The sequence below is a fragment of the Daphnia magna genome, linkage group LG1 (assembly GCF_020631705.1).
Source record: "Daphnia magna isolate NIES linkage group LG1, ASM2063170v1.1, whole genome shotgun sequence".
NCBI classification, from domain to species: Eukaryota; Metazoa; Arthropoda; class Branchiopoda; order Diplostraca; family Daphniidae; genus Daphnia; species Daphnia magna.
The window spans coordinates 7,065,392-7,093,278 of record NC_059182.1 but is presented as its reverse complement, the minus strand read 5'-3'; the positions used below and the strand labels follow the sequence as shown (position 1 = coordinate 7,093,278).

Genomic DNA, 27,887 nt, shown 5'->3' with positions numbered 1-27,887 from the left:
CCAAATTCGAAGCGATACGCCAACCCTGAGCGCCAAAGCCGGCAAACGGCGGTACCAAGTACCAATTTAAGCGCTGGTAGGCTTGGCTTTGGCTTTGAGAGTCTTGTTGAAGTGGTTCTTGCGTGTTCAGTAATCGAAAGTTCCCTTGTCCCGGTAAGTTTTCAATCTATTTCACTTTACATTGTATTAAACTGCACATCAGTGTTTATGTCCTTAGTTTTTCAAAGATGTACGTTACGAAAAATCAACATATTGTTCGATAGGAAGTGTCGAAATCTTGCTATTGTTCCCTGCCATAAAAAAAAAAAGGGAAAAAAGGGGGGAGGGGGTATACACAGACAGTGAAGCAAGTCTATTGCCCGACAAGCATGGGTGCGTCACATCAGCAGATCGAGGGGAGTAAGAAAAAAGAAAAGCACAAAATTGTTTTAATTTTCTGTCAGTTTTTTTATGGATGGCTTCTCTTGATCTATAACTTAAGGAAATTTTCAAATGATGTTGGGGGTTGACACTTTGGTCAGAATTTTTTGCCCATGCGTAACTTTTGACGTTTAGACAAGTTTTACGTTTTTAAAAGTAAATGCAAAAAAGCGTCCAAAATGGCTCCTTTATCTATCTTGCCTTGCAAAATAGGTGTTGGGTAGAAATCGTTGATAACGGTATGGTTTGATTTCGTTAGAATTTGACAGTTCATCGAGCGTGCTAGGAAAAGGTATTTAAAAGTCTCACGACGAGATTTTTGCCGCCATATTTGACCTGTCACGTGCGCCACAATTCAAAAGAAAAGATTTGGCTTATTTATTCTTTACCAAAGCTTATAACAAGACGTAATTTGTGTGCGGGAATGACGGGCGTCATGCTATAATGTCATCTAGTTTTGATGATGCTATCGTAACGTAAGCAAAGGTCGAAGAATCCCTAATGTCACAAACGAATCTCGGAACAAGTTGGCATTGCATTCCAAAGTTTTTCAGTTTCTTTACATTTTGTTTGAGTCTACGATTTCCTTAGTTCCCCCTTCTTGAGCTAGATTTAGTTTTATTTCAACCCCTACCCTTCAGGCTATAAGTATGGCGTCAAGAGCAAAGGGGGGGACGAATCGTTGGAAAATCGTAGCGCTAGGGGGAAATGTTGGGGGGAAGAGGCAGCTGGGTGGGGCCGGTAGACTAAACAGACGCCACCGGTATGCGCACACCATGTCCACAACAAAACTGACAACGCTGACAGGGTTGTTTCGATTTCTTTTTTTTTGCAGCCTTTTCCTAGTCGGTGGTTGTAGGCGTGGGGGTTTGGCTGGTTAAGAGTTAATGAAGGAGGAAATCGTTTAGTTGATTAGATTCGTTTTTGTCATGTACGCGAGATAAGGCAAATATAATGTCTGAAATTCTTCAAAGTCCCGCTATTTATTGGTTTGCTCGTCATAATTATCTGTTTGAAGCTTGGACTGTATCTTATCTAATGCTATAGGCGTGTTGAAGCATGTTTCTTTTTCCAAGTTTCGGTCTGTTCTTTTATGATAGCGTATCCTTGTTCTCATGTAATTTACGTCAATGAAGCAATGTAAGGAAAATAAGACAAATGATAAATATGTGAGGCTGTTGCTAAAGTTAACGGCGAATGGAAGTCAGAGAAACGATCAATACGGATACCGTGATCGTAACTCTTTCGAGAGAACTCATGTCTCCCCCCCCCCTTCCCCGGTTGCCGTTGGAAGTGAGTAATCCCGTAACCATGTGGTGTGATGGTTGCCGTCTCGCACATGTTGCTCTTGGGTTTTGTCTGTTTCAGAAGGGCCTGTCGGTTTGCAAACACCCTCTCACACAACCCCACGTTTTCTCTCTTGTCGTATCGATTTTTGTCACGCACACGCAGACTGGCTCTTTCTGGGCCCAGATGGGACGACGTGTGCGTGCTTGGGGTGGAAGGGGTGTAATACGCCAAACATTTGTTTCTCTCGCTAATTCTTTTCAATTTTTGACGTTGATTGTGCTATCTTTCCTTCTTGATATATATCCAGTGCCAATCTCTAGAACCTTTGCCCGCCTTTCTTTTATGAGTCACCAACTTACACGAGCGACTCGATGTAGATCGATTGTTAAGCATCCCACCCATATTCATTTCGTAAAGAAATGTCTCTTTTTTGTTTCAAGGAACCGGATCAGGCAGAGTCTTATTGAATCCATAGTCTGTTTTATTTTTTTATTTGTTTTAAATGACTGTCGTTTTGATATGCAACAATAGAAAGATGGTTTGGATATTTGATAGTTGCCTCTTCGATAGTGGACATTTACCATTGCGTCCTTGAAAATTAGCCTAAAGCTATTTGACCTTAAGGCAAAAAAATCTCCCCTTGAAAAGAAAGGAAAAAATAGCAGTATTTTCTTGTATCCCTTTGGGTCATCGTTCTCCATTAATTTTGCAAGCTGAGCTCATCCGGCTATTAGGTAATTCTCTTTTTAAGTTCGTACTGGGAATTTAAAGAGAACTTTGAAACTATTATAATGTAGAAAGTGATATTTTTTTGTTTTGATTTATATCCGGTTCCAAGGTTGTCGCGTTTGTAGTTGACAATCTGTTCAATTGAACCATCATGCGGATTCAATTCAACAGAATTGTTTGTCTTCCTCAAGGCCATCGTTTCTATTCTACCGTCATGGTGATGGAAAATATATAAAAAAAGGAGCCAGTCTGATGGAAATAAAGCTCAAACCATTATCTGCTTTTGAAATTGCGATTCAAGGCAATAATTCAATTCTGTCGCGATGGAACGTATTTTTGTTTATTAAATAGAAAACCATGATAACATTGTGTTTGTCATTCAAATTGAACTTGATTATGCTAAAAATGTGTGTAAAGAAACGAGAAGACTAGACGAAATATCGTAGCAACAACCCTTATTATTTGGAAGGAAATGAATCAGCGAATCGTCCAAACAAAGTGGGTGGAGTAAAGGGGAGGCGTCGCTGTGTTGCCAGTTTTTTGTTCTGATCTTTTTCCTAGAGCATTCACCCCGCTGGCGGTGTTTTCATGTTGGAAGGGAGGGGGAGAGAGAGACACTCACCCAGTCTTGTCGTTCACCTCAACCATTCGGCATTGAAAGTCGCTTTGGTTTTTCAGTGGCATTCTATTTTTTTGTTGTTTTTTTTTCTCGTCTTTTTCATCTCGTAGCGTCGGCGAGGTTTGTGCCGCAGGCATAGTGTGTTCTCGCTTCATCTTGTGTAGAAAAAGCTGGCCCGTGTCTCAACAATCGGTGTGGACCAATGCAGTTTCTCTGAAAAGGTGAATCTTGTTAGGTGACACGTGACGAGAACCACGTCATGTGTTGTTAGTTTCTTCTTCATCAGACAGAACTCGAGGCGGTAAAAAGAAAAGAACGGTTGAAAAAAAACACACTGACACCTGGCGGCATGTTTGTTAGTTGAGTTGGCCAGCAAATTACATTGGCCACATCTGCCGCCTTTTTCTTTTTCTTTCCCTATTCAGCGAAAGCGCGTTGGCTCTCCTGTAGCGTCGGTTGAAAGGTGGGGCTTCTAGTCTTGCTTACTACACATTCATTTCTTTTTTTTCGGGTACGTGCGTGTGTTTTCTGTGATCGGCAGTCGGGATTCATTCAACTGTCGTAACAACTCCACTGTGGCAGTTTATTAGCGTAAGTCACTTGTCATCGCTGTTTGAATAACGGCATCGACTCGAAATTTGTTTCCGTTATGCTGTAGACACAAAAGTGCACATTTTTCTTCTTTTTTAAAGAAACTTTTCCTCCTTACATCCATCTGAGCCACGACGTAAAAAACCTTGCGTTAGATGACAGCCACGTTTAACGTGTCTGTGACTTCGATAGTGTCAGCGAAGTTATCGTCCTCCATTTTGTCTTTGCTGCTATTTTTGTAGGACGATTTTTCAGTTTAGGCAGTGCTTTGTGGTCAGGTGTATAGTAAAGAAAATGTATTATTAGGCAACGAGCAGGTGCATGTTGAATAGCAGCTCTGAATACGTTGACTCATCGTGATACTATTTCGACTGGGACGTGCATTGATGTCTTCAACAGCGCAGTCGCCGTGTACGATTCAGTTACGAAATTCCATTCTATGTATTTGGTCCAACATATACTAGTCGACGAGGATGGCCCATCCAAGTTCCTATTGGCTTGTATGCTTCATTTCCGTTTTGGAAATTTGGTTATCGCCCCACCGGATGCGGCCAGCAACCGATACCACGTGGTTTTCATTCTTCTTTCGTTAGCCTCCTTGCAAGTTGGGTTCATTGCTCCATGTCCATTCCTTAGTAACACCAATGCACGCACGAGTTACCCAGAAATTACGGATCGAGACCATGTTCTTTTCTTTTTACTAGGCTACGAACGAAGAAAACGATTCCCCCATCGACTTGTGTTTAGCTCTAGGCGTCAAGTGTACATCTGTAGCGAATCAATTTCTGTGTGTGTGTGTGTGCGTTTGTACAAGCTTGTTTACTCTTGTATTAATAATTGTGTTTTTGCTATAGGTAAAATTTGGAGTGACGACAACGAGACGCCCGAGCGTGACGACATCAGTCGACTGAATACCAATTTTGTGGAAGAGCGTCCGTTCATCGTTAACCCTCACCCTTAAAAAAAAAAAAATCCCGTCTTTCGCCTTTCGTTAAAAAACACACACAGCAGAAGACAAACACCATGGGTTTGAGACAGAGCAAGCGGTCGGTTGATATTTCCGGGTCACCTAAAAAGGAGGCACCTGCTGCCGTGGTTGAAAAAATTCCACAAACCAACGATGCCCCAAATCAGACAATAGAAAATATTGAAGAAGAGGTTAAGACTCCCATCAATGGCGAAGCCAAGACTACAGAGCCAGCCGATTTGGTAAACAAAAAAACTAAATTGATTTTTCATTGGTTGTTACCAATTTGTTTTCTAATAGGACAAGAGCATTCAAGAGGACGTCAAGGATAAAAGCGTGACGGAAGCAGCGAACGATAGCAAAGTTGAAGAATCTCCATCTTCTCAAAAGGACGAGAAAAAAGAAAAGGTTAAGAAGAAGCGATCATTCCGAACCTTCAGCTTCTTAAGACGAGAGAAAAAGACGAAGGAAGAAAACAACAAAAATGGAGATGTTGCTAAAGAGGTAGGTCAAGATTTTCTTTTTTTATATTTTCTCTCCCTTTCTTAAAGCGTGTGTCAGTTTGAGCCTTTCCTGTCCGGTTTCGGCATCCTCCGTTTCAAGTTAACATACTATTTTCTTGTTCCCTTTTCTTTCCTACTGTAATTGGAGGAAGAGCCTCCCCCACTTTTCTTTTTTTTTCTTACTTGTCGAAGTAGATTGACCGAACGGCTTCACTGCGTCTTGAAGGATCAGGTTCCTGTTGTAAACATTTAGTTCTGAATGACAGTTCAACAACGTTTGACACAATATCCGTCAAGTAGTGTAACTCAGTAATGCGAAGGGTAACTTGTTTCTCTAAAGACGTTAGGCTTCGAACTGACCAAAAGATGTCGCGAAAGGGTTTTTGCGCAGAATGTTTTTCTTTTTTTGCGGAAACAAAAAAGTATTGATTTATCGAGAGTATGCGAGGAAGTAGAAAGCGTGCGCTACTTGATGTATCGCGTGTCGAGAAATAGTCGAGATCAGTAAAGAGCCACACAAAAAAAAAGAAGAGGGGGAGAGAACGTGGGCAGCATTTACGACTCTGGCTAGACGCGTTTATTGATCGCGTTGCGGGAAAGAGTTGAGTTCTTCTTATGTTCAAACGTGTATCTTCTTCGCTATTGCTGAAATGATCTGTATAACGTTGTTAGGATATTCTGCTCATGATTGCAATCGGTTTACTCATCCGTGCATTCCGTTGGGTTGTGGCAACTTCCTTTCACATAGATTTTTGCCTTTTTATTTTTGCACAATATGCGGTGCATTCCGCAGCGCGATTGTCCCACCCACCCACGTTTGCATGTTTCCAGTTATGGGTCTGGCTTAGTTTGGTTTGACGAATCAAAGTTGATTGGCCAACCATGTGGTGCCATCTGCAATCGGTATTGTCTGCTGGACCGAAGAGGGTCTCTGCGATGCTTTCCTGCTAATGGCTTCGTTCGGTTACTGCATCAATCAATTAAGATCCGAACTAACGTAACTAATGATTGTGTCTGCAATGAAGCAGTTTGGGCTTCTACGACTTTTTGTAATTAGGGCAAGTGAATTCTTTTGCCTTGTCGACGGCTTTGGGCTTAATACACCTGCAATGCAGGTGCACGAGGCAGTTTTTTTTTTTTTTTCTGTTTCGCCACTAGCTAGCCATGGGACACAGGAATTCAAGCACCAATATGGTGATGAACTTGGACATGTTTTAAACTTTCTTTTAGTCAAAGGCGCAGAATTCTTGTTCAAGTTGTAGGCTTTATTTTTGAAAAGTCGGAACACGGGGTCGTTGTAACGGTTGATATTAATCAAACTAGCAAAGTATCCCTCTTATTTGAAAAGTCGATCCATAAAAGGGGAGCTAGAGTAGAGGAAAAGAGTCTTTTTCCTGATAAAGATACGCGCCCGCTGTTTGTGGCATTTTGAAAAATATCGGTGTGCGCACAGGTGAAAGCGCCGACATTAGGAGCTTGTTAGGAAATTGGAATGTAGCTGAAAATTCCTTTCGCCGTCTCGTGGTGTCTATTATTTAAACAATAGCTCCAAAGTTTCGTAGTGATTTCCAGGCCACGTCCTTGGATGAGACCGTCGTTCGAGGTTAGCCAAGACAGTCTAGACATCTTCCATCGTTCAGTGAAATCGAAAACGATTGTGACGCTGGGAGAAAGCTTATACTATGTACGGATTATCGATTGCCGCGGTGGAGACAGAAAAAGAAATCGTGGGTTGATGCATAAAAAAAGAAGAAGGAATGCGACATGGAAGTTTTTTTTTTTGGAGTTTTTGGCTGACGTTGTCCACTGGTGTGACCAATCCGTTTGTTTGTTACGTCGGGTTCGGTTGAGTTGGACATGGCCAACGTCCGGCCGAATCATAAAAGGTAATTGAAAACGGCCTTGTGCGCAGTGAGGCCAGTGTTGCGGGATGTTAGAAAACGATGGCGGACACACACAGTCCAACATGAATGAATATTTTTGCTTTTTTAAGCTTTCGGTGTTTTGTGCCGCAGGAGATGCGGTGGAATGCAACACTAGACCCAAGGCCACACTACGCAGTTTTATTTGTATTTTCCTTCTTTTTTTTTTTTTTTTTTAATCGTTAGGGACGAGTCGAAAGAGGTTTTGTCCAGTTGGCCCACAGGCTAATCCGTACGCGTGTGCGTGTGTAGACATTGGAGCGGCCTGTGTGTGTGTGTGAGCCACTTGACTCGGCCATACCAAACTTTAAGAGGCAGGAAAGGGGTGATGTGTCTATGGAGAGTTACTATACTCTACAACGACCGTTACGCTTTTGGAATGCTGAACGTCGCCATATTGAAATGGGAACTCTGCCGTTTATCGTTAGAGGCCGGGGGGGGAGACTAGTAGATGAGTTGTATCCCCATAAATAGACCCCGCGCTTGTTATGCACAGGGGAAGTTTCGAAAAGAAAAAAAAAATGTTTGACCACTTTAGACCATATCGGTCGGCAAATAGTTGTAGGTGTTTTGCATGCCAGACGAGTGCGCGACGAATAAAGATTAGTAATTGTTATTATCCGATTTTGTGTTGTAGCTGCAACGAGGTGGGAAAAGCTGGAGAAAATGTCATCGACAATGCGTTTAAACCTGGGATTATAGGCAAGCGGCTAACGGATGAGAAAAGGGTCAGGGCTATTCGGTTTAGCGTTTTTTTTTTCTTTTAAGGAGGGTATGCAGCGTGTGAGAGACTTTGGTTCTATTCCGTACTACGCATTTTGAACACGGTATCGAGGTCTTTGAAACCGAGCTAAAGGCATGTGAGGATATACGTAACTAAAAACCTTTAGAACACACCCCTTTTTCTTCCTCGCGTTGCATACAGCGACGCACATAGCGAACGCGACGCGTTCTCCGACTGCCAGTCGCTTGTCTCAGTCAGCATTCGACCTCTTGTACAAGCACTAGCTATTGCCATTCACTCTACACTCCCTCCTAATACCTACTTTGAAATGGAATCGGTAAAGTTTAAGTTCATTCAACTATTCTTTATCTTTTGAAAAGGGCTTGACTCGCAACACTCAAGCTCTCCAATTCAATTGATTCTCATTTCCTGATTTGCTATTCTCGGTGGTCGTGTGCCCTTTGATTTGTTCACTTCACACACAGTATTGAATTTGAATTTTTTTTCTTTTAAAGCCTAAGACCGAAACTGCTGAACAAGTTGCCGATGTTGCACCCGTTGCCGCAGCCGAATCGACCTCCGTGGAAGAACCCGTTGCAGTCGCTGCTGAAGTTAGCTCCGAGGAAACGGCCGCTCCCGTCAAGGTATTTTTGGGCCTCATTAGCCAAAGTCTTTTGTGGTGCCAGCAAAAGATGGGCCCCGTTGTCGCACACAACTTCCTCGTTTTTATTTTCATTTCATTTTTGTGTGTTTAAGGATGACTCCGCAGCCGTAGTCGAGGAAAAACAGGAAGCCACGCCTGAAGCCGCTCCAGCCACCGAGGAAGTCGCAGCACCAGCTGCCGAAGAGTCCAAACAGGAGGAAGTGGATGCTCCAGTCGCAGAAGCTGTGGTGGCATCTGAAGTTGAAACCCAACCCGCTCAACCAGTAAGTTTAAAGAAACAAAAATTTAAAAAGAAAAAAACCCAGACATGTTTTCGGGTGTGGTGAAGACGGTCGCCCTCGAGTGGCGCAGTTTACCCGTCTGTCGCCATCTTGAGTATTTTACACCGTACCAAGGGCGTTTGCCTTTCATAAAAATACGATCAATTGCTACGAATAATTTCATGGAATGCAATTCTAATTCATTGCAATTCTTTCAGAGTTTCGTGTAAAAAGATGGCGATGTGGGTAGAGCAATTGGACAGTCGACTGCGTTGAATAAAGCGGGGTCATTAACGTTATTAACTGCTTTTGTTTTGTTTTTTTTAATTAGGAGGCAGAAGCCAGTGATCCAGCACCCGCTTCTGAAGAGGCTCCTGCTGAGCAAGTCGCCGTTGAAACAAATGAACAGGAATCTGCTCAGCCCGTCATTGAAGCCGAGCCTGTCCAGGTAATGGCGTCTTGATAAATACCTTGTTCTCAAACGTCTGCCTATAATATTTGAATCATTTTTTCGAATTTTAGGAGAGTGAAAAGCAAACAGAAGTCGCTTCTGAAAACTCTGAAACGGTGCAAGCCAGCGAAGAATGAAGAGCTGTCCGATGATCTGGATGGCGCTCATTTTAAAGAAACAAAAAAAAAAAATAAATTTTACACATAATCCTCACCTTCTCCTCTCCCATACTTTGATATTTTGTTTTCTGATATTTGGTCAGTTTCTGTATCCCTTCTTATCTTTATTTCCCCTTCCACCACCTTCTGTATTACTTCCATTTATTAGAATAGTTTGCCGCCGATTTTGCCAAGTGTTTTCTGCTTGAATGAAAGAAAGTATTGCAATTTTTAAGAAGAGAAGTCCCTCTTTTTAAAGCTGATTCGAGATTGTCATCGTGTGTGGGTTTTTTTTTCTTGGCTTAATTCGCCATTTTAATGGTTGAAATAAAGTCAGTTGTTTCTCGCAACATTTAGCGCCCCCTCTAATAACGTTCCGTGTTCGTAGTACTTCCATCTCCCCTTTGCTCTGAGCTAATAATCCTATTTCCGTTCGAAAATTTATTATTTTCTCCTATTTTCGTGGTAACATACGTTTCGACAGATATCGAAGCAACGGAATCGGAACACTCGTTGTGTGATATTGGTTATCAATTTCTCATGGTGCCGATGCTAAAATTGAAAAACAAAAAAGGAAAAAAAAATACGCATCGTTGTAGCACCAGTGATGATGGGTGCTTTGAAAAGAAGAAGGCAGCTTTTTGTATTGGAGTAGAATGATTAAAAAAAAAGAAAAGAAAAGAACTTGATTTAAATGCTTTTGAATGAAGCTACCCGCCCCCCGCTCTCCACATCATATTACTTTCTAAATGTCAGACAACACGGGTCGCTAGACCGAATGGCAAAATGTCCATATTCTCTCTCGCACATCTCGTTTTACGCTTGCTATCTTTAAATGCTATCTAAAAGAAAATCTGCCTCTACGCTTTCATGATTTTCATCTTTGCTCATCTTCAAATACAGCCTTGGCTCGAACAGTATTTTCTCACAAAGGTTTGGGCTTTTCTGAACACGGAAACATGTCCTCTTTATCGTCTACCACCCACCCATCCTTCTGAGACATAGGAACTACACACCTCCTCCCCTCCCTTGAAAAAGTCTTTACTTTCTTTTTGTTTACTTGGCCCTTTTTTTTTTGTACCGCTTGTACCAACGTCTGCATAGCCAATACATTTTTTGTATATAAATAACTTTTTGCCATTGCATCGATTTTCGTGTTTCCTACTAATTTGTTGGTACTTTTTACGATATGTGGTCGTTAGTTACAAGTCCATTATCTGAAGCTATTCTTATTTTTTTTTTTTTCCTAATGCGAGTCGTCGGCTTTATCGTCTGACTGGTGCAGATTATTGCCAAGTCTTTCACAAAGTAAATTTTCATACAACCTTTTTCTTTTTTTTTTCTTCAGGCAATTGACTGCCAAACTCTGGCCAATTTTTCCACGTGTCCCGAAATGTTTTTCTCCCCAGGGGAAAGCGATTCTGCAGTTGATTCGGAGCGAAGGATATTTTTACAAACGTGAGTTTCTGCTCAACGACCGCCTCGCGTGACAAAACAAACGTACGAAACCATTAATTTACGCCTTTCTTGTAGACGTCTCATGTTTTATCAATGAGAGATTTTACAACTTAACCCAAACTTGTGCATTGTCGTTAACAAATCGCCATTTTTGTTTCGAAACTAACATTGGGCGTTGCCTTTCCCACCTCGAAGAAGAATTTCTTCATTTTCAACCTGTTTTCTATTATGTGAATATCACCTTTTATTTTCTCGGTTCAGGTGGACTGGCGAGTCAAGTTGTTCCATTTGCCTAGTTATCGACAACGTTGTTGGAATACCTAGAAACTGAGTTATCGTTTTATACCAGGTATTTTTGTTTTCTTGTTTTCTTCCCCAATCTGTATCTGCTTTCAGGTATTCAATTTTTACTATTAGATTAGTTCTAAATGTTTAATAGGGGTGATACTTTATCACGAAGAACCACAGGTAGTTTCAGTTTGTAGCAAATCAATGAAGGACCTGTTCTATACTCGCAGCGGCACGTTTCGACGACTCACGAAAACAAATAATCGTGAAATGATATGGAAAACCAAAACAAACTCTGGGCACCTGGGCACCAAATCATGGCATTGCCTAACACGTGTCACTATTTATTTTTGTACAGCTTCTTTGTTGGTACTTGTGGGGCTGTGCTATAGTCGTAGCAATGTCTAAAAGTGTTTACGCAATACTTTCAAGTGTGTACACTTTCACTTAAGACGAAACCAACCGAGAGCTTAAAATAGTTACGAGACGTTCAATTTGATGAACTGGTCTGTACCAGCGCTTTATTGGATCGAATGGGGGAGAAAAAAAAGAGAATAGAAAAACGAAACACATCGGAACGATAATTTAAATAAATTAAATTGAAGTAGAGATTATTTTAAAAAAATAAAATTGATACCCCCTTAAAAGGAAAACCGAATATTGACCTCCCTTTAGCCGAATATGGCAAGTAAAAAAAAATAAATTATAAATAATTATAAAATTGAAACGGGAAAAAGAACTGGTCTTCTTGAAAACTTAACGGGAATCGTCAAAAGCAGAGTGCTTTCTAATCGAACGCTGCCTCTGGCATCGGTAAATTATGATTGATCATGTCGCTGTTGTTGTTCATGTCTTCATCGTTAGCCACCGTGAGCCGTGCTACACCTTCCTCAAGGAAAGTGAAACCTATTTGGCATTTGGAGAAACATTGAATCAATTTCCTATAAAATATTATAACGCGATCTTTATATTTCAGAAATTAAAATAGTTTTACCTAGTTCCTCGGTGCTGTTGTAAGAGATCCGCCGATCACGCCAGTTTGTTATATTTTCAGACCGCGAACTTGGTACCGATAACTCCCTCCTCAACGTCGGCCGTCCAGATCCTTGTTGGCGATTTAAAAAAAAAAAAAACAGGTAAATTTAAGGAAATTTGAATAAAAACTTTTGAATTGATAATTACTTCGCGTAACCGGTGAGGTAATTGAAGTTTCCGATTCGTTTGGATCAGATGTCACCCTGTTAAAAACATCCATGAATATAATTAGGAAAACGTGTGCAGCAGTTTTCACTTAGAATGAGATTCCAAGTTAAACTTTGTCTAGAAATCGATTCAGAATTTGCTGTCTGTTGTTTACTGTTTGATACTTGTGCATATTCTAAATAATAGAATCCCATTGGCACGTTTTAATTTGTTGAAATTCCAATTCCAATCCAAGTTTAACGACCCCGTTTCCGCGTTGCCTTGAAAATCAGGCAAAATTTCAAAGCTTTCACTACACGTTAATTGTACGTTGCTTAGCTACATTCAATCCTTGTTGTCTACAAATATGTAAGGCTGTTGTTTTGCGGCAAAATATAAATTGAAAAATTGGAAAAGTTTAGCGCTAGCAATTAGACCAGAGACAACGGAAAAACCGGTTTAAATAAACAAGAATTACGTTGCTGGTTTTTCGGGTTGGCGATGACGCGTCGTGTTGTTTTCAGGCAATTTTTTGGCATCTTTGTAACAATTGCGCTGATTGTTGCCTTGGTGATTGTCGGGCCCAATGCCATTCTCTCTGGTGTCAGATGACATCATTTGCTCGCTCATACGTCGGTTGCGCACATAATCACGGCACTGTGTACAACAATAATTAGTTAATGATCAAGCAAAAATGCTAGACATCGTCGAAATGGGATTTTCTGGTACAACGCTTCAGCTAGCGCTACTTTCCAATGTTGATTATCACGCAGATTTTACAGTCCATAAACTCGAAATAACTCTGTTTAAAACTGGCATCAAACGATTGCTATCTATGGTTGCGCTATATACTCACTGCCGAATATTTTCTAGGTGGTTGGTAATTTGCAAAACCGCAGTACTTTGACGAGCTATCACTCGTCCAAGATGAGTTGGATGTCGTTGAGGTCCTCCTAGAATTGTTGCTACTGCCAATGCTCATTTCGCTACCCTGAGAAGATGTGCTATGCTTGCGACGCGCTGCTGGACTAATAGGTGAACAAAGGCTCCCTCCCGTAGCCGGTCGGTCAAGTAGGAAAAAACTGGATCGGGTGGAGGCAAATCGTTCTGTTCAGGAGTTTGAAAAATCAAAAATCATAATTTGTCCAATGGCTGCGTTATTTTTTGTGTCATTTATCAATTGACTTGGATTGATTTTTCAGACCTCTGAGAGCCGTTGCGGACGAAAGTCGGTTGTCACAGGCACGCTGGGAAGTGTGGCTTGTTTGATTCTGCGTAATTCTTTAGCCGCACGAGCGTTCGCGTTTGTTTCCTTTGGGCTTGTTTCTGCTGTAACCGTACGGCAGCAAGTTTTGTCTTCGTTCTCTGGCGTAACACGTGTCTTCGTACGTTGCGTGGCTTCTAAGCTGAAATTCTCCGCGTTCTTCTTATCATTCTCGATTTCCTGCGTGTGCCGTACAAAATGCATCGACTGATATGGCCGGAAAATGTATATTTGATCAATAACACTTACTTGATACCGTTGTGTTATAGATGCGTTTTTCCGGCGCATTTCTTCTATCTTCTGATTGATGGCCGCCTCGCGCTCCTCTTTCGACATCTGCACCAAAACGCATCAAGTTAAACAAAACGTATTACTTTACAAAACTGTTTGTTTTTCTTTGCACGTGCGATGCGGGCGCAGCGTAGACCATTAGACCGCCCACATTAATCGTTAATGAAACAAGATAGCAAACATAATTCAGTAGGTAATGCATTTTAAAATAAACAAAAACAAAGAAACAACAGCCGTTTAAGTGAAGCTACATTTTAAGGCAGAAAAAAGAAATGGGATTAGATTACCTGCGGTGCTAATGCGACGTGCATGTTGGATGTCACTCTAATGGAAGACGTTTTTCGTCGAGAAGAGAGCGAGGATGTATTGTCACTGAGCCGTACTCCAACACGAAATGAAAGAGAACTGAACAGTCCTTCGCCTAGCTTCGTGTGACCCACTTTGTTGAGTGTTGATTGTGTGGTATTTTACCTTCTCCAACTGAAACCAAGGTTATACACGCTGCACGGCAATCGGCTCCGTCATCTCGGTTGCTAACATATCCACGGTAATGGCGCACCACCTATGGCAGTCACGGCCACTGCGTAACACTCCACCCATTCGGAATTAATTGTAATATTGTGATCGTCGTAAAAGAAAATTCGATCCAAATAACAACTGCAATGCCACATCCCTTTCATATTTTCGTGCATTATGCTCGTTCGTCTGCTGACTTAAATGCCCTTTTCTTTTTTGGAACAGTATCTCAATTTCAATCAGGCAGGCATGACCGGAATTTTTGTGTCACTCTAATGACTTTAGTAATATTGTAACTAGTACTGTGTAATGCAATATAAATATACCTTATCCTATCATTTCTCTGTTCAATTGAAATAGGTCTCACTGTTTTGGGCAGCAACATTTTCTGGGAGCTCACTGATCAAACGGCGGATTTTTATATCATTGTGCTGTGCAAAAAATTAGTATTCAAGTAAAAAATATTACTGAATAAAAATAGCCTTTTGAATTGATCAGAGTTGCAGTTGTCCTGACGCACGAAACGTACGCTTTTGAACCGCTTGCAGTTTTGGAAGAGATCGGAATGGCCTTGCGAGTAGTTCAGCATTGGCCCCGTTTCTTTAACCCATATTCCGGCTGGACCAAGTCGTTCTACTGGTTGAACGATATTTTTTGAAGGACTTTTGTGATGTGAAACTAGTTGGTAATTTTGAAACTGATGGCTCATATTTTTATCTTTTCATACTCAAAGGCAGAAAAATCGACTTGGGGCGTATCGCAATGTCCTGACGCAACAAACGCTAATTTACATCTTCTTGCAAAAATCAATACAGAGTAACTAATGTCACAGTCTGCAAAACGAGGACAGCCTTGAATTTTCAAAGATGGCTAAATACTAAAGGCACCCACACGTACAGAGTACCTTCGTGGTTGTAAAGATAAAGACCTCCACCTCAAGCGTTTAATCGCCGTGCATTTCGTTGGCGAAAGGAAATTACCGGGGTAGACGGATGGGTTAACAATCACGCATCTTCATTTTTTACTACTTCCCTTTCCCCACAAATCTCGGGATTCCTGTCGCAAATTTTCAGCGCCTTAACGATGGGGGGCGTTGGCTCCTATCTTTATGACCGCCGTTTTAGGTGCAGTTGTCACACCAAGCTTCGGTTCCGTTAATGATGACGTCATTGTTGAGAATCCACGGAGAAAAAGAAAATAAGCCATAGGCTACGTTTCCCCCCCCCCCCCAAAAAAAAACAAAAAAACTTTTAACTTTTAAAAATTAATGTGCGCAATGCATATGTAAAAAGCTTACACTTCAGTAGATTACTAACACACTAACACCTTCAAAATATTAGGGAAAATCTCATTCCCAGTTTTCCGTCGGTAAAAATGATTTCGAACCAGGTCGTTCCACGATACAAAATAACGGTGCCCTTGGAGACTTTCGCTTTGTTGTCACTGACGAGGCGGGCAGGAAATTCCGAGAAAATGCTCTCGAAATGAAAATTCAAAATATAGGCTAAGAGGTGTAGTAGGTGGTTTATAGGCTCCCATGCCAAACACATCGAATGGCCGGTACAATGTCACTCGATAATTAAGATTTGCGGGCACAACTAGAGTCTTGGAAGAAAATTAAGAACGTTGTTTGCTCACGTAGTACTAAAGGGATTATCTTTATGTTTTAATGCAAAATCGGTGTTGACTTTTCCTGTTATCTTTAACGGTGATTTCAGAGTCATTGTACCCTTACGTATTGGACTTGTTCTGATTGAGTTCTATCTATGCAGAAACAAGTCCGTCAAAGGCAGTTACCGGAACAATGGCTACGAAAAGGAATAACAACAAATGATATCAGTAAATTAAATTAAATTTGAATTAGAAAAACATTAAGATCACCCGAAATTCAATCCCCAGTCACTTTATGCTTATTTGCTTAAATCATGACCTTGGTAAGACCGGTCGGTAAGCCCAAAGTTTGAAACTCTGGATACAATTTGAACTTTCATTCCCGTTTTTCTTTATCGAAAAGCAATAAGGTTTTATTCTAGTTTATGTTAAAACAAATTTTTAAAAAGACAATTTTAATTTTTGTTCTTAGTTTTGCATTTACCAAATATAAATTGAGTACAGTCCTTGTTTAATTACCTGGAAAGAAAAACTGAATTTATTACGACGCTGTAATTTGTACAGTATCAAAGCAGAACTTCCTTGATGAATTCCGAGGGCTCCACCCGATGAGGGAACTGATTTTTCAGAGGGAAGGTTCTAGCATGACTTAAGCGCTATAACTTGAAAGCCCTATGCGAAACTATTATACTGGTGTGAAGCACGAAAAAGAAATTTCTACAGGAAATGGCAGACAATTCTTAATAACTTTATTGAATATATTGCTTTTACCAGATGAGCAAGACTTTAGCTGCGTTTGCGATCCTAGCAAAAACTATCTAATTTACACAATAACCGAATACTCAACTATAACAACGATAACTTCCAGGACATTCACTAGTTAGTGACCTAATGATCCAAAATGCGCAAGTTACCCGAGACAATTTTATTTTCCAAAATTGCTCCAGACGGAATATCGATACGGTCTCCGTGATTAGCAATGATAATAACCGTCCCCTAAAGAAAATTATAATAATATGAAATAACAATATACCAAGATTTTATAGCGGGACATTTGTTATTACCTTCAGCGAGACATGGCGTCCGAAAGTAACATCACCCGAAACAGTTAAATGATCCAATTCTAGCAAATCAGGAATTGTGGCAAACCGCTTCAGAAACTCGCGGACCTAAAAGACACCACATGGTTAGGAATATTGATAATTTTAATGCAACACGTGAGTGAACATAGTTATTTAAATAATAATAATAATAATAGCAATAAAAAGCACGTTGCACGCGCCAGGGAATATATATATATAAAACACTATTCACTGAGAAGTTTAGTCCTCACCTTGGCAAAATGGTTTTCTCCCAGTTTGATGAGCGGTGTTGATGGAAAACTCCTTAGCGCGCTCATGGAAAGGCTTCCATTCTTCAAATTGTACAGATTGCTCATTACTAAAAGCAAGTCGGAAGTCTTTTTCACAGGCAAGAAACGGCTACGAGGTACATTCAAGCCTGTTTAACGAAGACGGTTCATCAGACTGCTATCATATACGTTCTTTACCAACATACCTATCGATCCCTCAAAACACTTCATAGCAGCACCAACAGCAGTTTCTAGTTGGATAACGTTCAATCCGTTATCTAAAGTTTTGGGGTTGACTATAACTTCCATATCTAATGTGCCATTCTCGATAATTCGTTTGATGGAAGGCAGTTTCACCCACAAATTGTTAGTATTGAAGAACTTAAATGTCTTGACTGACTTGAAATCTTCCACTTTCTCTTTAGGAACTTGAGCGATTTCCAACAAGCGTAACTTATTTTCGTACTGAATTAACGTACCACCCTAAACATACCCGAGGGGAGAAAAGCAAACAAAGTTAGATTTTAAAAAGTTTTATGATTCATTCTGTTCCATATACCTTCACGTCAGCTCGTGTTTTATCGGTAACCTCCATCAGAAATTCCTTGGGTTTGCCGGAACCTTCCCCTGGGTTTAACAACATGTTGAGAATATTTAAATCTACAGTTGCGCCCAAGTTGTCTATATTGGATATGAAGCAGTATTCTCGTCCCTAAAACATTAAAAAGGGACCACTCAAGTTTGTTTTTTTACGTATGAAAACAAAACAAAATGATTATGTACATGATATGTACGTCAATCCGACACTTTGTCAAGAAAAAAAAGCCGAGAAATCACGCTAAAAAGATTACAAGCTTGATTACCTGTTTGATAAACTCTTCCAAGAGACCAGAATTGTAAAATGATTCGTAAAAATCACCGTGACCTAAAGGGAAATATGTCAATACGCACACGTTCTATGTACATCAATATTAAAATTACCAGGGGGATACCAAGCTTCCATGTCTGCAGAAGTGTTACAAGATCTTGCTACGGGCATTAGAGATTCCTTGTTGATTCGCGGATAATTACTTTGATTAAAAGTATGGATTTGGATCTTAAGGGAAAAAAATATTATACATAATACATGTGTACACTCCTTAGACTACTCACTTCAAATTTTGTGTATTTCTGAATGATGAGTTGAGTCTCCTCATCTGTGTTGAATGAATTCATCAAGACCAATGGCACATTTGCATTATATGTCTTGTTCAAACTCTGTATATGTTTCAGAATAATTAAAACATGGCTTAAAATAAAGATGCAATTATGGCAGTTACATACCTCAATTTGCTGGACAGTCAAATCAAGGAATGTAAGATCATTCCGAACTGAAATAACTGATTTAGGACCTTGACAACCCATTGATGTCCCAAGTCCACCATTGAGCTTAATCACAACAAGTTTATCCAACATTCCCGTATTTGAGTGAGAGGAGGAGTCGGTAGCATTTCATAGTCCCCCACCTTTGTGAAATGTGAAAAAAATAAAATAAAAGCAGCAAGAAAAAGAACCAATCTATTTGGTTCCTTGAATGCAATGTCTGTATCATTTTTATTTTACTTACAGCTCCATCAGGAAGTTTTTCTATTTTTTCCCATTGAACAGAGGATGTTGGGTCCAAAAGAAATCTAACAAATAAACGTCGGAATCCAGAAAACTCTCTTTCAATTCTCTACAGGAAATATTAATATGGTTATAGTAAACAAATTTAAATGGCAATAGGCTGAAATTTAGTTTTGATTGCCTACTTCATGATTTCCTTCTGAACATGTTCGTATTAGCTTTTCAAGTTCAACTGCTAATTGAACTTGGGCATCTCTTTGGTAAGCTCCTTAAATGCGGCAGAGTCAGAACCCTGTCTCTGATGCCCATACAACTAGAGAAGACGAAAAAAACATACACGTAACGACATAACAAGCTTTGGTGCATAAACACGTATTACCGCCTTTTTTCTAAGTGCAACGAAGACATGTTTTCTTTTGAAAATCAAACACTAGCTTTACCAACGTAGTATCCTAGCCGAACTTAAATGTCGTTCCTTGATGTGAACTGCTAAAACGTCAACTTTTCAAATGGCAGGCGAACGTACTGAAAGGATACTATCGGTTCAGTAGATTAGGTTCCGTGAAGCGCAGATGTTCGCGGCTACGTTTCAAGGTCGTTTAAGGTTGGTATAGCAATACAAGGGCAGTCGTTTTTTTTTTTTTGCTAGGAGCGCCTGTAGCGAGTTTTCAGCGCACCAAATGTGCACGTGCTAATATGTCCCATTTCAATTTCGAAATTTAACAGTTTGGAACACTAATACTGTGTGGCCATTTCGAACTTCTAAATACTAAGATTATTCACACGCAAATTTATCCACGAAAAATAAGTTTCGAAAGGGAGTTATATATCTAGCATTTTAAGAGTCCTGCTTAATGAGAAATGAGACTGTAACTGGCCTAGTATTCTAGCTGGGTGGAGTGATGACTGACGGACTGAGCGCTAGTGCGTCATATACGTTTGCCGGGGCATTCGACTGTTCCTGTTCATCCTCATTCGTGAACAGCTGATTGACTGGTTGTATTATTCTTGTCTTTTGTGGAGATTCGCCTGAATGTCGTACGCTGTAAACCAAGTCTTTGTAAAACTTTTATGGGGTTTGTCAGTTACCGAGTATTAACAATTTGACCTTTGGGAATACATTTATATTTATAAATATTTCAAGGAATATAAGTACACCGTCGCAATACTTGGGTATTACATCTTAAAATGGACGGTTCGAGGCAACATCTCACTGAATCGGAATCATCTTCTACGGAATCGGACAGTCACCTGGAATCTATTAGAATAATGGACTTCGAGGACAGTCAAGATTCAATTTCTACAAACCAATCAACATCGAATACAACAATTGATTCCCACAGGCAAAATCCTGAACTGGAAATTGATAGTGGTAACATTGTGCCCATTGTTATTTGAGAATTTATGACTTGATCTGTTTGTGACGAAATGAACTGTATTGCTTGTTTTTCTTGTTATGAAGATGGAACATATTCCATTGCAAGCAGTGGGAATATGGATGAAGAAACTTTCTGTGGAGTAGGCAAGCATAAGCCAAAACATAAGTGGCATGCGCTTAAAGCTTTTACTCAAAGGTTATAGCCATCATTCTTAATAAAGAATTTTTTGTTAGAAAATGACCATTACTTTATTCTTTAGGGGCCTTGGGATTTCTAGTCATAAGACCATGGACACTGTGTTTAATGCAAACTGCTATGGATCCCTACGGTTTGTCCAGCGTTTAGAACTAGCCTCAAAAATGGATTGTCATAATGGGTGTGTGAATGCCCTTCACTTCAATTCAAGTGGTTCAAGACTTGCAAGCGGATCAGATGATCTTAGCATCATTATTTGGTAATATTTGGTAATGTTTTATAAGCTGAAATATGTAATAGTAAGTTTCATGTTGCTGCAATGAATAGGGACTGGAGCCGAGCAGAACCGGTTCTGAATTATGACAGTGGACATCGAGGAAACGTTTTCCAGGTATTATAATTGCCTCATTTGGCAACATTTTAGCATTTTAGTTAATGTAATAGGCTAGCCTTACACATTGTAGCCTTTATTTGAATTTTGAGATTTTATGAATAACCGATTTTTCAAAAGGCAAAATTTTTACCGTTATGCGGCGACACACACATCGTTTCTTGTGCTCGGGACGGACATATAAGACTTGCAGAATTGTCACCCAGCGGATCGTTTCATTCCACTCGTAGGCTAGGATTGCATCGCGGTCCTGCCCATAAATTAGCCCTCCTTCCAGATACCCCTCACGTATTTTTAACGGCAGGAGAAGATGGAGTCGTTTTTGAAGTTGATGTCCGACAAAGCAAACCTAACAAGTATTATTATTATTATTATTATTATTATTATTATTATTATTATTATTATTATTATTATTATTATTATTATTATTATTATTATTATTATTATTATTATTATTATTATTATTATTATTATTATTATTATTATTATTATTATTATTATTATTATTATTATTATTATTATTATTATTATTATTATTATTATTATTATTATTTTTTTTTTTTTTTTTTTTTATCGTATTTTTCCCCTCATTTTTACATATTCTTTTCCTCTAAGGTTACTTACAGTAAAACATAGCGAACGAAAAATAGCACTCTACAGCATATCAAACCATCCAATTGATACAAGCGAATTCTGCGTTGGTGGCAGAGACCAATTTGTTCGTGTTTATGACAGACGTTACGTATCCACGGATGTTGAATCGTCTCTGGTTAGCAAATCATGTCCTCGGCATTTGGTTAGTTCACTTGATACATTCTTGCAACAATCGTACCGATTACAGTAAAGAATGTGCGTCGTGATTAAACCAGCTTCTTCTTTTCGTTTTCAGCTCGATTCTTCAGTTCGCGCACATGTAACCAGCGCGGTTTACAACTTTAATGGGTCCGAGCTCTTAGCTAGCTACAATGATGAAGATGTAAATATATAATTTTAGTATAAATTTCATGGTCGTAAAAATTAAATTTAATGACCAATTCTAGATATATTCATTTTCGTCGAAGTCTGTTGAAGGAGCAGATGCGCTTCATCGTTACAGCGTATGTAGCCCAATGGTCCAAGGATGCAACTGAAGCTTTACATTAATAAGATGTGTTTGAATTTTTTTTTTTATGCAGGGACATAGGAACAATGCAACTGTTAAGGGAGTGAACTATTATGGGCCTAGGAGTGAATTTGTCATATCAGGTTCAGGTAGGATAATTTAAAGACTTGTAAATATAACATCGTTGAAAATCATCGACAATATTGTGTAGATTGTGGAAATATTTTCTTCTGGGACAGTTCTACAGAAGCGATTGTCCAGTGTATACCAGGCGATGAAAATGGAGTGGTAAGTTTTCTTTCATTTACTGTTTAGATTTAAAACACTTGATACAGAATTGCAGCAGCCGTTACGGTTTTGAATGTGCTTGGTAGCTGCCATTCAATCTGTAAAAATTTGCTCGGGTTGCTATGGCGAATGGTATTCACTTTTATTTTCGGTCCAGTAACACTAAAATACCTCTACTGAATTCGTATCTGTACGTTACAGCATTAATGAAAAGTTGCGATTGCATTTGCCTCAAGTAAATAATCGGAGAGTATTGTATCAAGAAGAACGTTATACGCTGTTTTAGCTATTATGTCTGAAGTATAGCGTACTAAATTGTGATCGTTCTTCTTGCTTTAGGTCAATTGCTTAGAGCCACACCCAAGTATTCCCGTTCTAGCAACAAGCGGGTTGGATGACGACGTGAAAATTTGGACTCCAAAGTGTTTCGATGAACCCCAGTTATGGGAACTCAAAAAGGTATTTCAAAATCTCGTTAAGATTCCATTTATCTTATATTTTTAAAAAATCCAGTGTTATACTTTCCGTACAAAGATGATTTGACTGAATTCCTTAATTAAGGTAGTTCTATATGATCGCTGACTTGCCTCTTTTCATCATTAGACGGGGGAATTATTAGTCATAACTGATTCGCCGAAAGTGTATTGAGCATTTTTGTCTTAAGTTCTTTGCAGGAGCTCGAGGTTGTCAAGGTCTTATCAGTTATTTGTTTTCCTGAGTGTTCAATAGATTTAGTGTGGTTGTGCAACTACGCCCCCATCCCATAAAAATGAATGAAAAATTTGGAAGGTGTTGCTTTTGGCTTTTATCTAGCAAACCAAAATAACTATAATGTTTTTTTTGTTTTTTTTTGTTTGGTTTGTTTTGTTTTTGTTCTTTTTTCTTTTCTTTCCCCTTTCTTTGTGTGTTTTCTCATGCATGTTGGTAGACGGTCAAAACAAACCAACAAGAACGAGAAGAGACGACGCCGTGAGCCAGACACTATTTCGGGCGAACTTCTTTGGGTGCTGTGGCGTCACGTTCGTAGAACCGAGAGGAGAAGACGGGTATCACATGAAATGTTCAAACAAAAAATAAATCAAATTAAGCCTCTATTTTTTGCTTAGCAGCAGCAGCAACAACAACAACAGCCTCAGCATCAACGTACGTCAAGTCAGGAAGGGAATGATGAAAATGTATCGTCCAGTAGTGATGAATCTGACGTGTCAGAAAGTGATGAAGGTCCCCGAGGAGTTCAATGTGCACCCTCATGAAATAAAGAAAAAGAATCATGCCTAAATTGTTCTTCAAGTGGTATCACAGAAAAAAGTTATTTCTATCAGAAGTATCCGGCAAATGAAATCTTTGTTACAATTTGAGTATTTTACAAGAAAAAGGAAAGCGAGTGAGAAAGCAAGCCATGTGTAAAACCTATTTCCCTAAAACCGATTCCCTGTTCTACGTACATTAAAATTCGTTGTTATCGTAGGCGCCCCGATTGAAATATATCGAAGGAACCAAATATCGTTGGCTTTGTAAACTAGTAGTAGCAAAATTCTTCAAAATTTTGTTTCTGCTTATCACTAGAAGGACGAAGTCATTAATCATGCCATATTTTATAGACAATAAGGGCGTTCAATAATGTGGACAAAAACGTACGCGTTGCTAAAGGATATCGTGGTTACAATGATTCATTGCGCAATGCGTTGCGAGGGTATTCCTAAAGTAACTGTTTGTTCCTTTACTGTTTCCATGACAACCCTAACTTATAGACTGCATATCCCAAGGTATCGTCAGGTCGAGGTTTGTGTTCTTCAGAAGCTCGGCATCACTTAATAAAGATTAGTGCGACCTTTCGATTGAAACTGTAATGGAACAAACGAATTTGCTCTGCCATAGGATGAAAATTCGGCGGAAACATTAGAGCCATCTGATGTACTGTTTAACGAAAGAAATTCTTTGTAAACAGCCCGATAACGTGTATGAATTTTCTATGAAATTTTTCACCAGCTTGTGGAAGAAAGGGATGGACGTAAGTACCAGAAGCTTAAGTGTACATCTTTACCGCTAAAATGTAAGGTTACCGTGTGTAAGAATGCAAAATTTCCTGCTTCTTTATTTAATGTTTATTGTATGTGTTTAGAATGCTTTTTCGCACGCTTTAGTATCTTATTTAACGCATGTTAAGACTTTAGACGAGATGTTTCCATGATAAGTCCTTATGGCTCACTGAGAGCATTCAGGCAGTAGGGTGCAATTTATTGGTGCGATTTTTCCTACCCAGACATCAAAATCCAACAAGAAACTCCGAAACGGCCCAAATTGCACATACAGGAGCTAACACTAAGAACAGAATTTATTCCTTTGGAAGGAAACAACTGGAGAATCGTTTGGATTCCCAAAAAACGAAAAACTGATCAGTTGCCTCCTAACTAACGAAAAAAACTATCCGAGTCCATGTAAATAATCTAAAAGCTCAGTTAATATCCTCGATTTTACATTTCGCTGGCTACAGACTTGAATCTAAAATGTGGGAAAAACAAAAATTCATATTGTTTTCTGGAGTCACTCTTCTTAGTTCTTCAGAGAATTCAACAAGTTCTAATCTCATTAATTTTGTCGAAACAACAAGGACATAGAGTTAAGCGCAGTAACCTTAAACGCACAGTCATTTCTCATTTCACTATGTCTGCTTTTAACTTGCGTTGACGGAAAGTGCCTATGATGCTGGTGAAAATCTTCTAGGTGCTCTTTTTGGATGTTCGCCATAAGTATTTTTATAAATAAATAACGGAGGCCGACATAAATTCACTTGTTTTAGTTGTATTTTGTCTTAAATACTGTTACAGATCATCTTTGCTGGAGTGTGTGTAAATGTAATTGACTCAGACTTTTATTCACATTCTCCGACACGGGTTTGATTTCCCATTATATACAAAACGATTCTAGGTTATATGTTTGCGATAATTAATGTTATGGCGCATAATGTTGCAGAATCCATTGACGGCATTCCTGTCGTTGAAGGCTAGTGAGGCAGTAGGTGAGCAGCAGTGGCCGAGAACGAACGTACTAAACCAACTGGCAGTGTTTTATTCAGGTCTTCTTAAGCTAACAAAAAAGAGGATATGTGGACGTTTTCAGTGCTCCGCTCTCCTTTTTTTATGTAGCCAACCATGGGCACTATCACGCAGAACTGAAAAAATTTTTGAAGATCAAAGAAATGCAGACAGTGCTGAAGCAAAATGTGTTGTTGATTGCCACCGTTGTATGGGTTTATATGATGCCAACCACAGTGGCGACGGTGGTTAACGACGCATTAAAACCTAATAGCACCAGAATTTTAATCATGATTCATCAAATGTTCGTCATTTACAGTTCAGCTGCGAAATTTTATGCGAAAAAAATTTTATCCACTGAGGCAGTGACTTAAGTAAAACTGTGGTTCCAAATACCGTGTTCTTCAATTGACTGTATTCTAATAATAGAATCAGCGGTTCTTTGTACCTGAAAAGGGAGTGGTATATCTCTGTGTTGCAGATGTGAGTCGAATTTGTCTTCTCGTCTCATTTTCTGCTTTGTGCGATAGTCTGTCGTAATGGGCGGTAAAGAAAGTTGTTTATGTAAAACAAAACCTATAATAAGTTTAATACTATGTGAATAAAATTGGCTAACGTCTCTAAGGTTGGCTCTCGCGAATTTTATCTACATGCTTGAAAACGTTCGACAATCTACTCGTAAAATAAGTTGATTTTGGCAAAAGTTTTACCATTTTGTTTCCTGGAAGATTAAATCTTTGACGTTCAAGCATGCTTGGACGCCGCTTTTCTGCTCATATTTATGCTATACATGTTTTTTTTATGTATACAGTAGACTAGGAGCAAAATGTAGGAAACATTTTTGCTTCGATTAACAAACAAACGAGTAACGCCCTACCAAAATGGCGATGTTGATATGATGTACAAAGTACACGAAATACTATAGGTGGATGTAAAATTCTGTAGCTTTGGGCTATGTTGAAATCGAAGATTTGTATCTATACATCGAGTAGGACAGAGAGTAAAAAACAATTGTGGGTAGATTACATAGAATTACAATCAGAATTTTGTTTCCTGGAAATGCCGAATGGCTTCCAAATAAACGGAAACGTAATTTTGATGTCTTAAGTTTCGGTTTAAATGTTTCGATTTTCGCACTGAATCGCACATTCAGCTTTAGAATGTCAAATGCCCATAGCTACCGTAGTGACGTAGCGTCGGTACGCATGTTGGGCTATGACAAAATCTTCATATAAAATTTAGGGCTAGTATAGGATTTATCAAAGTGTGTGGCTTCCTTTCTCGTTCAGTATTTTAGAGGCGTACAACGAACTGTGTAGATGCAATCTAAAAGTCGATCTCTCTATGTTAAATTATTACGACAAGATACTGATCCAGTGGGCGCCAATTTTGAAATCTATATATATATTTTTATTTCAGCTAACCGGACCCCGCTCGTAGAATCAACCAGAAGTAAATCATGTAAACCAAGTTCATTAAGCATTATGGATGCAGGGACTGGCTACACCAGATCAGCCGAATGAAGATGGTGAAATAACTGACGATTTCGAAAAAGAACTGCAACAGCTAAACGATGAGACACTTAGAGCGGAGGACATGTCCCCCTCCCAAACCTTGGACGACTCGATGTCTGATAATGACACTTCGGTAACGAAGATTGCGGCCATTTAACCTCGAAGGCGCGAGAAATCACCACAAAACGCAATCTCTACGCCCAAGCCGGACGAACAGCGATGGAGCAATGGAAATCCCTAATAGTCCGGAAAATACTGAAGAAGCCATCGATGCGTTTGCTAATGAAACATTTCAAGAAAATGCCCTTGATTCGGATAGATGCATTGCCGGATTCCGTTACGGAAGTAAGTAAAGTTTAAATTTTTCTATATCTTTCACGTAGAAATGATTGTAAGCCAGAACATCTACTATATCCTCTTAATTTTCTGATAAACTGTTCAGAGGGACCCATCGAAATTTTGTGAGTTTCATGCTTGGACCTTTGACTAGAAAATAAGAGTGCTATGCCCGTCTAAAGCTGCTAATGCCACTCGTTTATACAACCATTTTTGCACAAGACAAGCTTTTTTAAAAAGTAACGAATGGGGAAAACGCGGTAGAGACAGCCAGTTGTTGGGGGAAAACGTTCCCCAACGGTAGATTGCCTAAGTAATTCACGGAAAATGCCTCAATTTCTGCAATCAGTTAAATATGCAATACAGTGAAATAAGAAACAAACATGAGGGCATATACAACAGAAACGCAATTAATTTCTGTCATTGAGCAACGAGGAACCAGGTTTTATGACTCCAGAAAATTCCGGTTACAAGCTTACATATGAATACAAAATAAAAGATTCAGTCCTATTTAGGCGGTTCTGTGGGATTTTTTACACATGCACATCCTTTTCAACTCGAATGATATCAAATCTCTTACAGGTATTTGATGATGGACAACCTAAGAAGTGGCACAGTCCACCCCTGAAGAGCATGTAGAAGGCACACTGCAGAAGGGACCCGCCACCAACAGAAGAGACCACTGATGACCCACAAATGCCAGCGGATTCCAATTGCACCAGAAGAAACTGAGCATCTTGAACCACAGGAGTTGGTCGTCAGGAAGAAGCTAAGAAAATGAAT

The 27,887-nt window shown here is 39.5% G+C and overlaps 4 protein-coding genes across 6 annotated transcripts; 2 read left to right on the top strand and 2 right to left on the bottom strand.

Annotated features, from left to right (window-relative positions):
• Nucleotides 1-5: 5 nt before the first annotated feature.
• On the top strand, nt 6-10,428 carry LOC116927206 (testis-specific gene A8 protein). Of its 3 annotated transcripts, none has more exons than XM_032934232.2 (7): nt 6-153; nt 4,504-4,858; nt 4,917-5,120; nt 8,281-8,409; nt 8,522-8,692; nt 9,021-9,137; nt 9,212-10,428. In XM_032934232.2, exons 2-7 carry the CDS (start codon nt 4,673-4,675, stop codon nt 9,275-9,277), a joined length of 873 nt encoding a protein of 290 aa, XP_032790123.1. In that variant the 5' UTR covers nt 6-153; nt 4,504-4,672; the 3' UTR covers nt 9,278-10,428. The 3 variants fall into 3 exon arrangements, with proteins under 3 accessions (XP_032790123.1, XP_045022944.1, XP_045022945.1); XM_045167009.1 differs by lacking the exon at nt 6-153 and adding an exon at nt 3,147-3,279; XM_045167010.1 differs by lacking the exon at nt 6-153 and adding an exon at nt 3,602-3,649.
• Nucleotides 9,586-14,230, bottom strand: LOC123466939 (coiled-coil domain-containing protein 9B-like). The gene is given in 9 exon segments (XM_045167008.1): nt 9,586-11,950; nt 12,039-12,149; nt 12,227-12,282; nt 12,705-12,883; nt 13,083-13,270; nt 13,273-13,333; nt 13,431-13,670; nt 13,740-13,826; nt 14,069-14,230. Coding segments are annotated over 9 exon segments (1,065 nt in total). The 5' UTR covers nt 14,093-14,230; the 3' UTR covers nt 9,586-11,831.
• A 2,412-nt stretch (nt 14,231-16,642) lies between these two features.
• LOC116933545 (UTP--glucose-1-phosphate uridylyltransferase) lies at nt 16,643-19,063 on the bottom strand (the record flags this gene model as incomplete). Its single annotated transcript, XM_045167007.1, is given in 12 exon segments — nt 16,643-16,904; nt 16,973-17,077; nt 17,242-17,408; nt 17,466-17,742; nt 17,819-17,971; nt 18,123-18,184; nt 18,241-18,355; nt 18,412-18,516; nt 18,583-18,713; nt 18,716-18,764; nt 18,866-18,973; nt 19,050-19,063. Coding segments are annotated over 12 exon segments (1,394 nt in total), but the record flags the coding sequence as incomplete, so codon positions are not given.
• Nucleotides 19,064-19,253: 190 nt separating this feature from the next.
• LOC123466909 (DDB1- and CUL4-associated factor 8-like) lies at nt 19,254-23,720 on the top strand. The gene is given in 15 exon segments (XM_045167006.1): nt 19,254-19,940; nt 20,009-20,236; nt 20,327-20,438; nt 20,503-20,697; nt 20,766-20,829; nt 20,950-21,185; nt 21,445-21,625; nt 21,719-21,805; nt 21,870-21,926; nt 22,005-22,080; nt 22,143-22,219; nt 22,559-22,678; nt 23,148-23,179; nt 23,181-23,265; nt 23,329-23,720. Coding segments are annotated over 14 exon segments (1,650 nt in total). The 5' UTR covers nt 19,254-19,940; nt 20,009-20,052; the 3' UTR covers nt 23,473-23,720.
• The last annotated feature ends 4,167 nt before the right edge of the window (nt 23,721-27,887 follow it).

Excerpts from the sequence above, each read along its gene's own strand:
- LOC116927206 (XM_032934232.2), top strand. The coding sequence starts at position 4,673 with ATGGGTTTGAGACAGAGCAAGCGGTCGGTTGATATTTCCGGGTCACCT. Across the intron at positions 8,693-9,020 it reads AAACCCAACCCGCTCAACCA|GAGGCAGAAGCCAGTGATCC; the intron begins GTAAGTTTAAAG and ends TTTTTTAATTAG. Across the intron at positions 9,138-9,211 it reads TTGAAGCCGAGCCTGTCCAG|GAGAGTGAAAAGCAAACAGA; the intron begins GTAATGGCGTCT and ends TTCGAATTTTAG.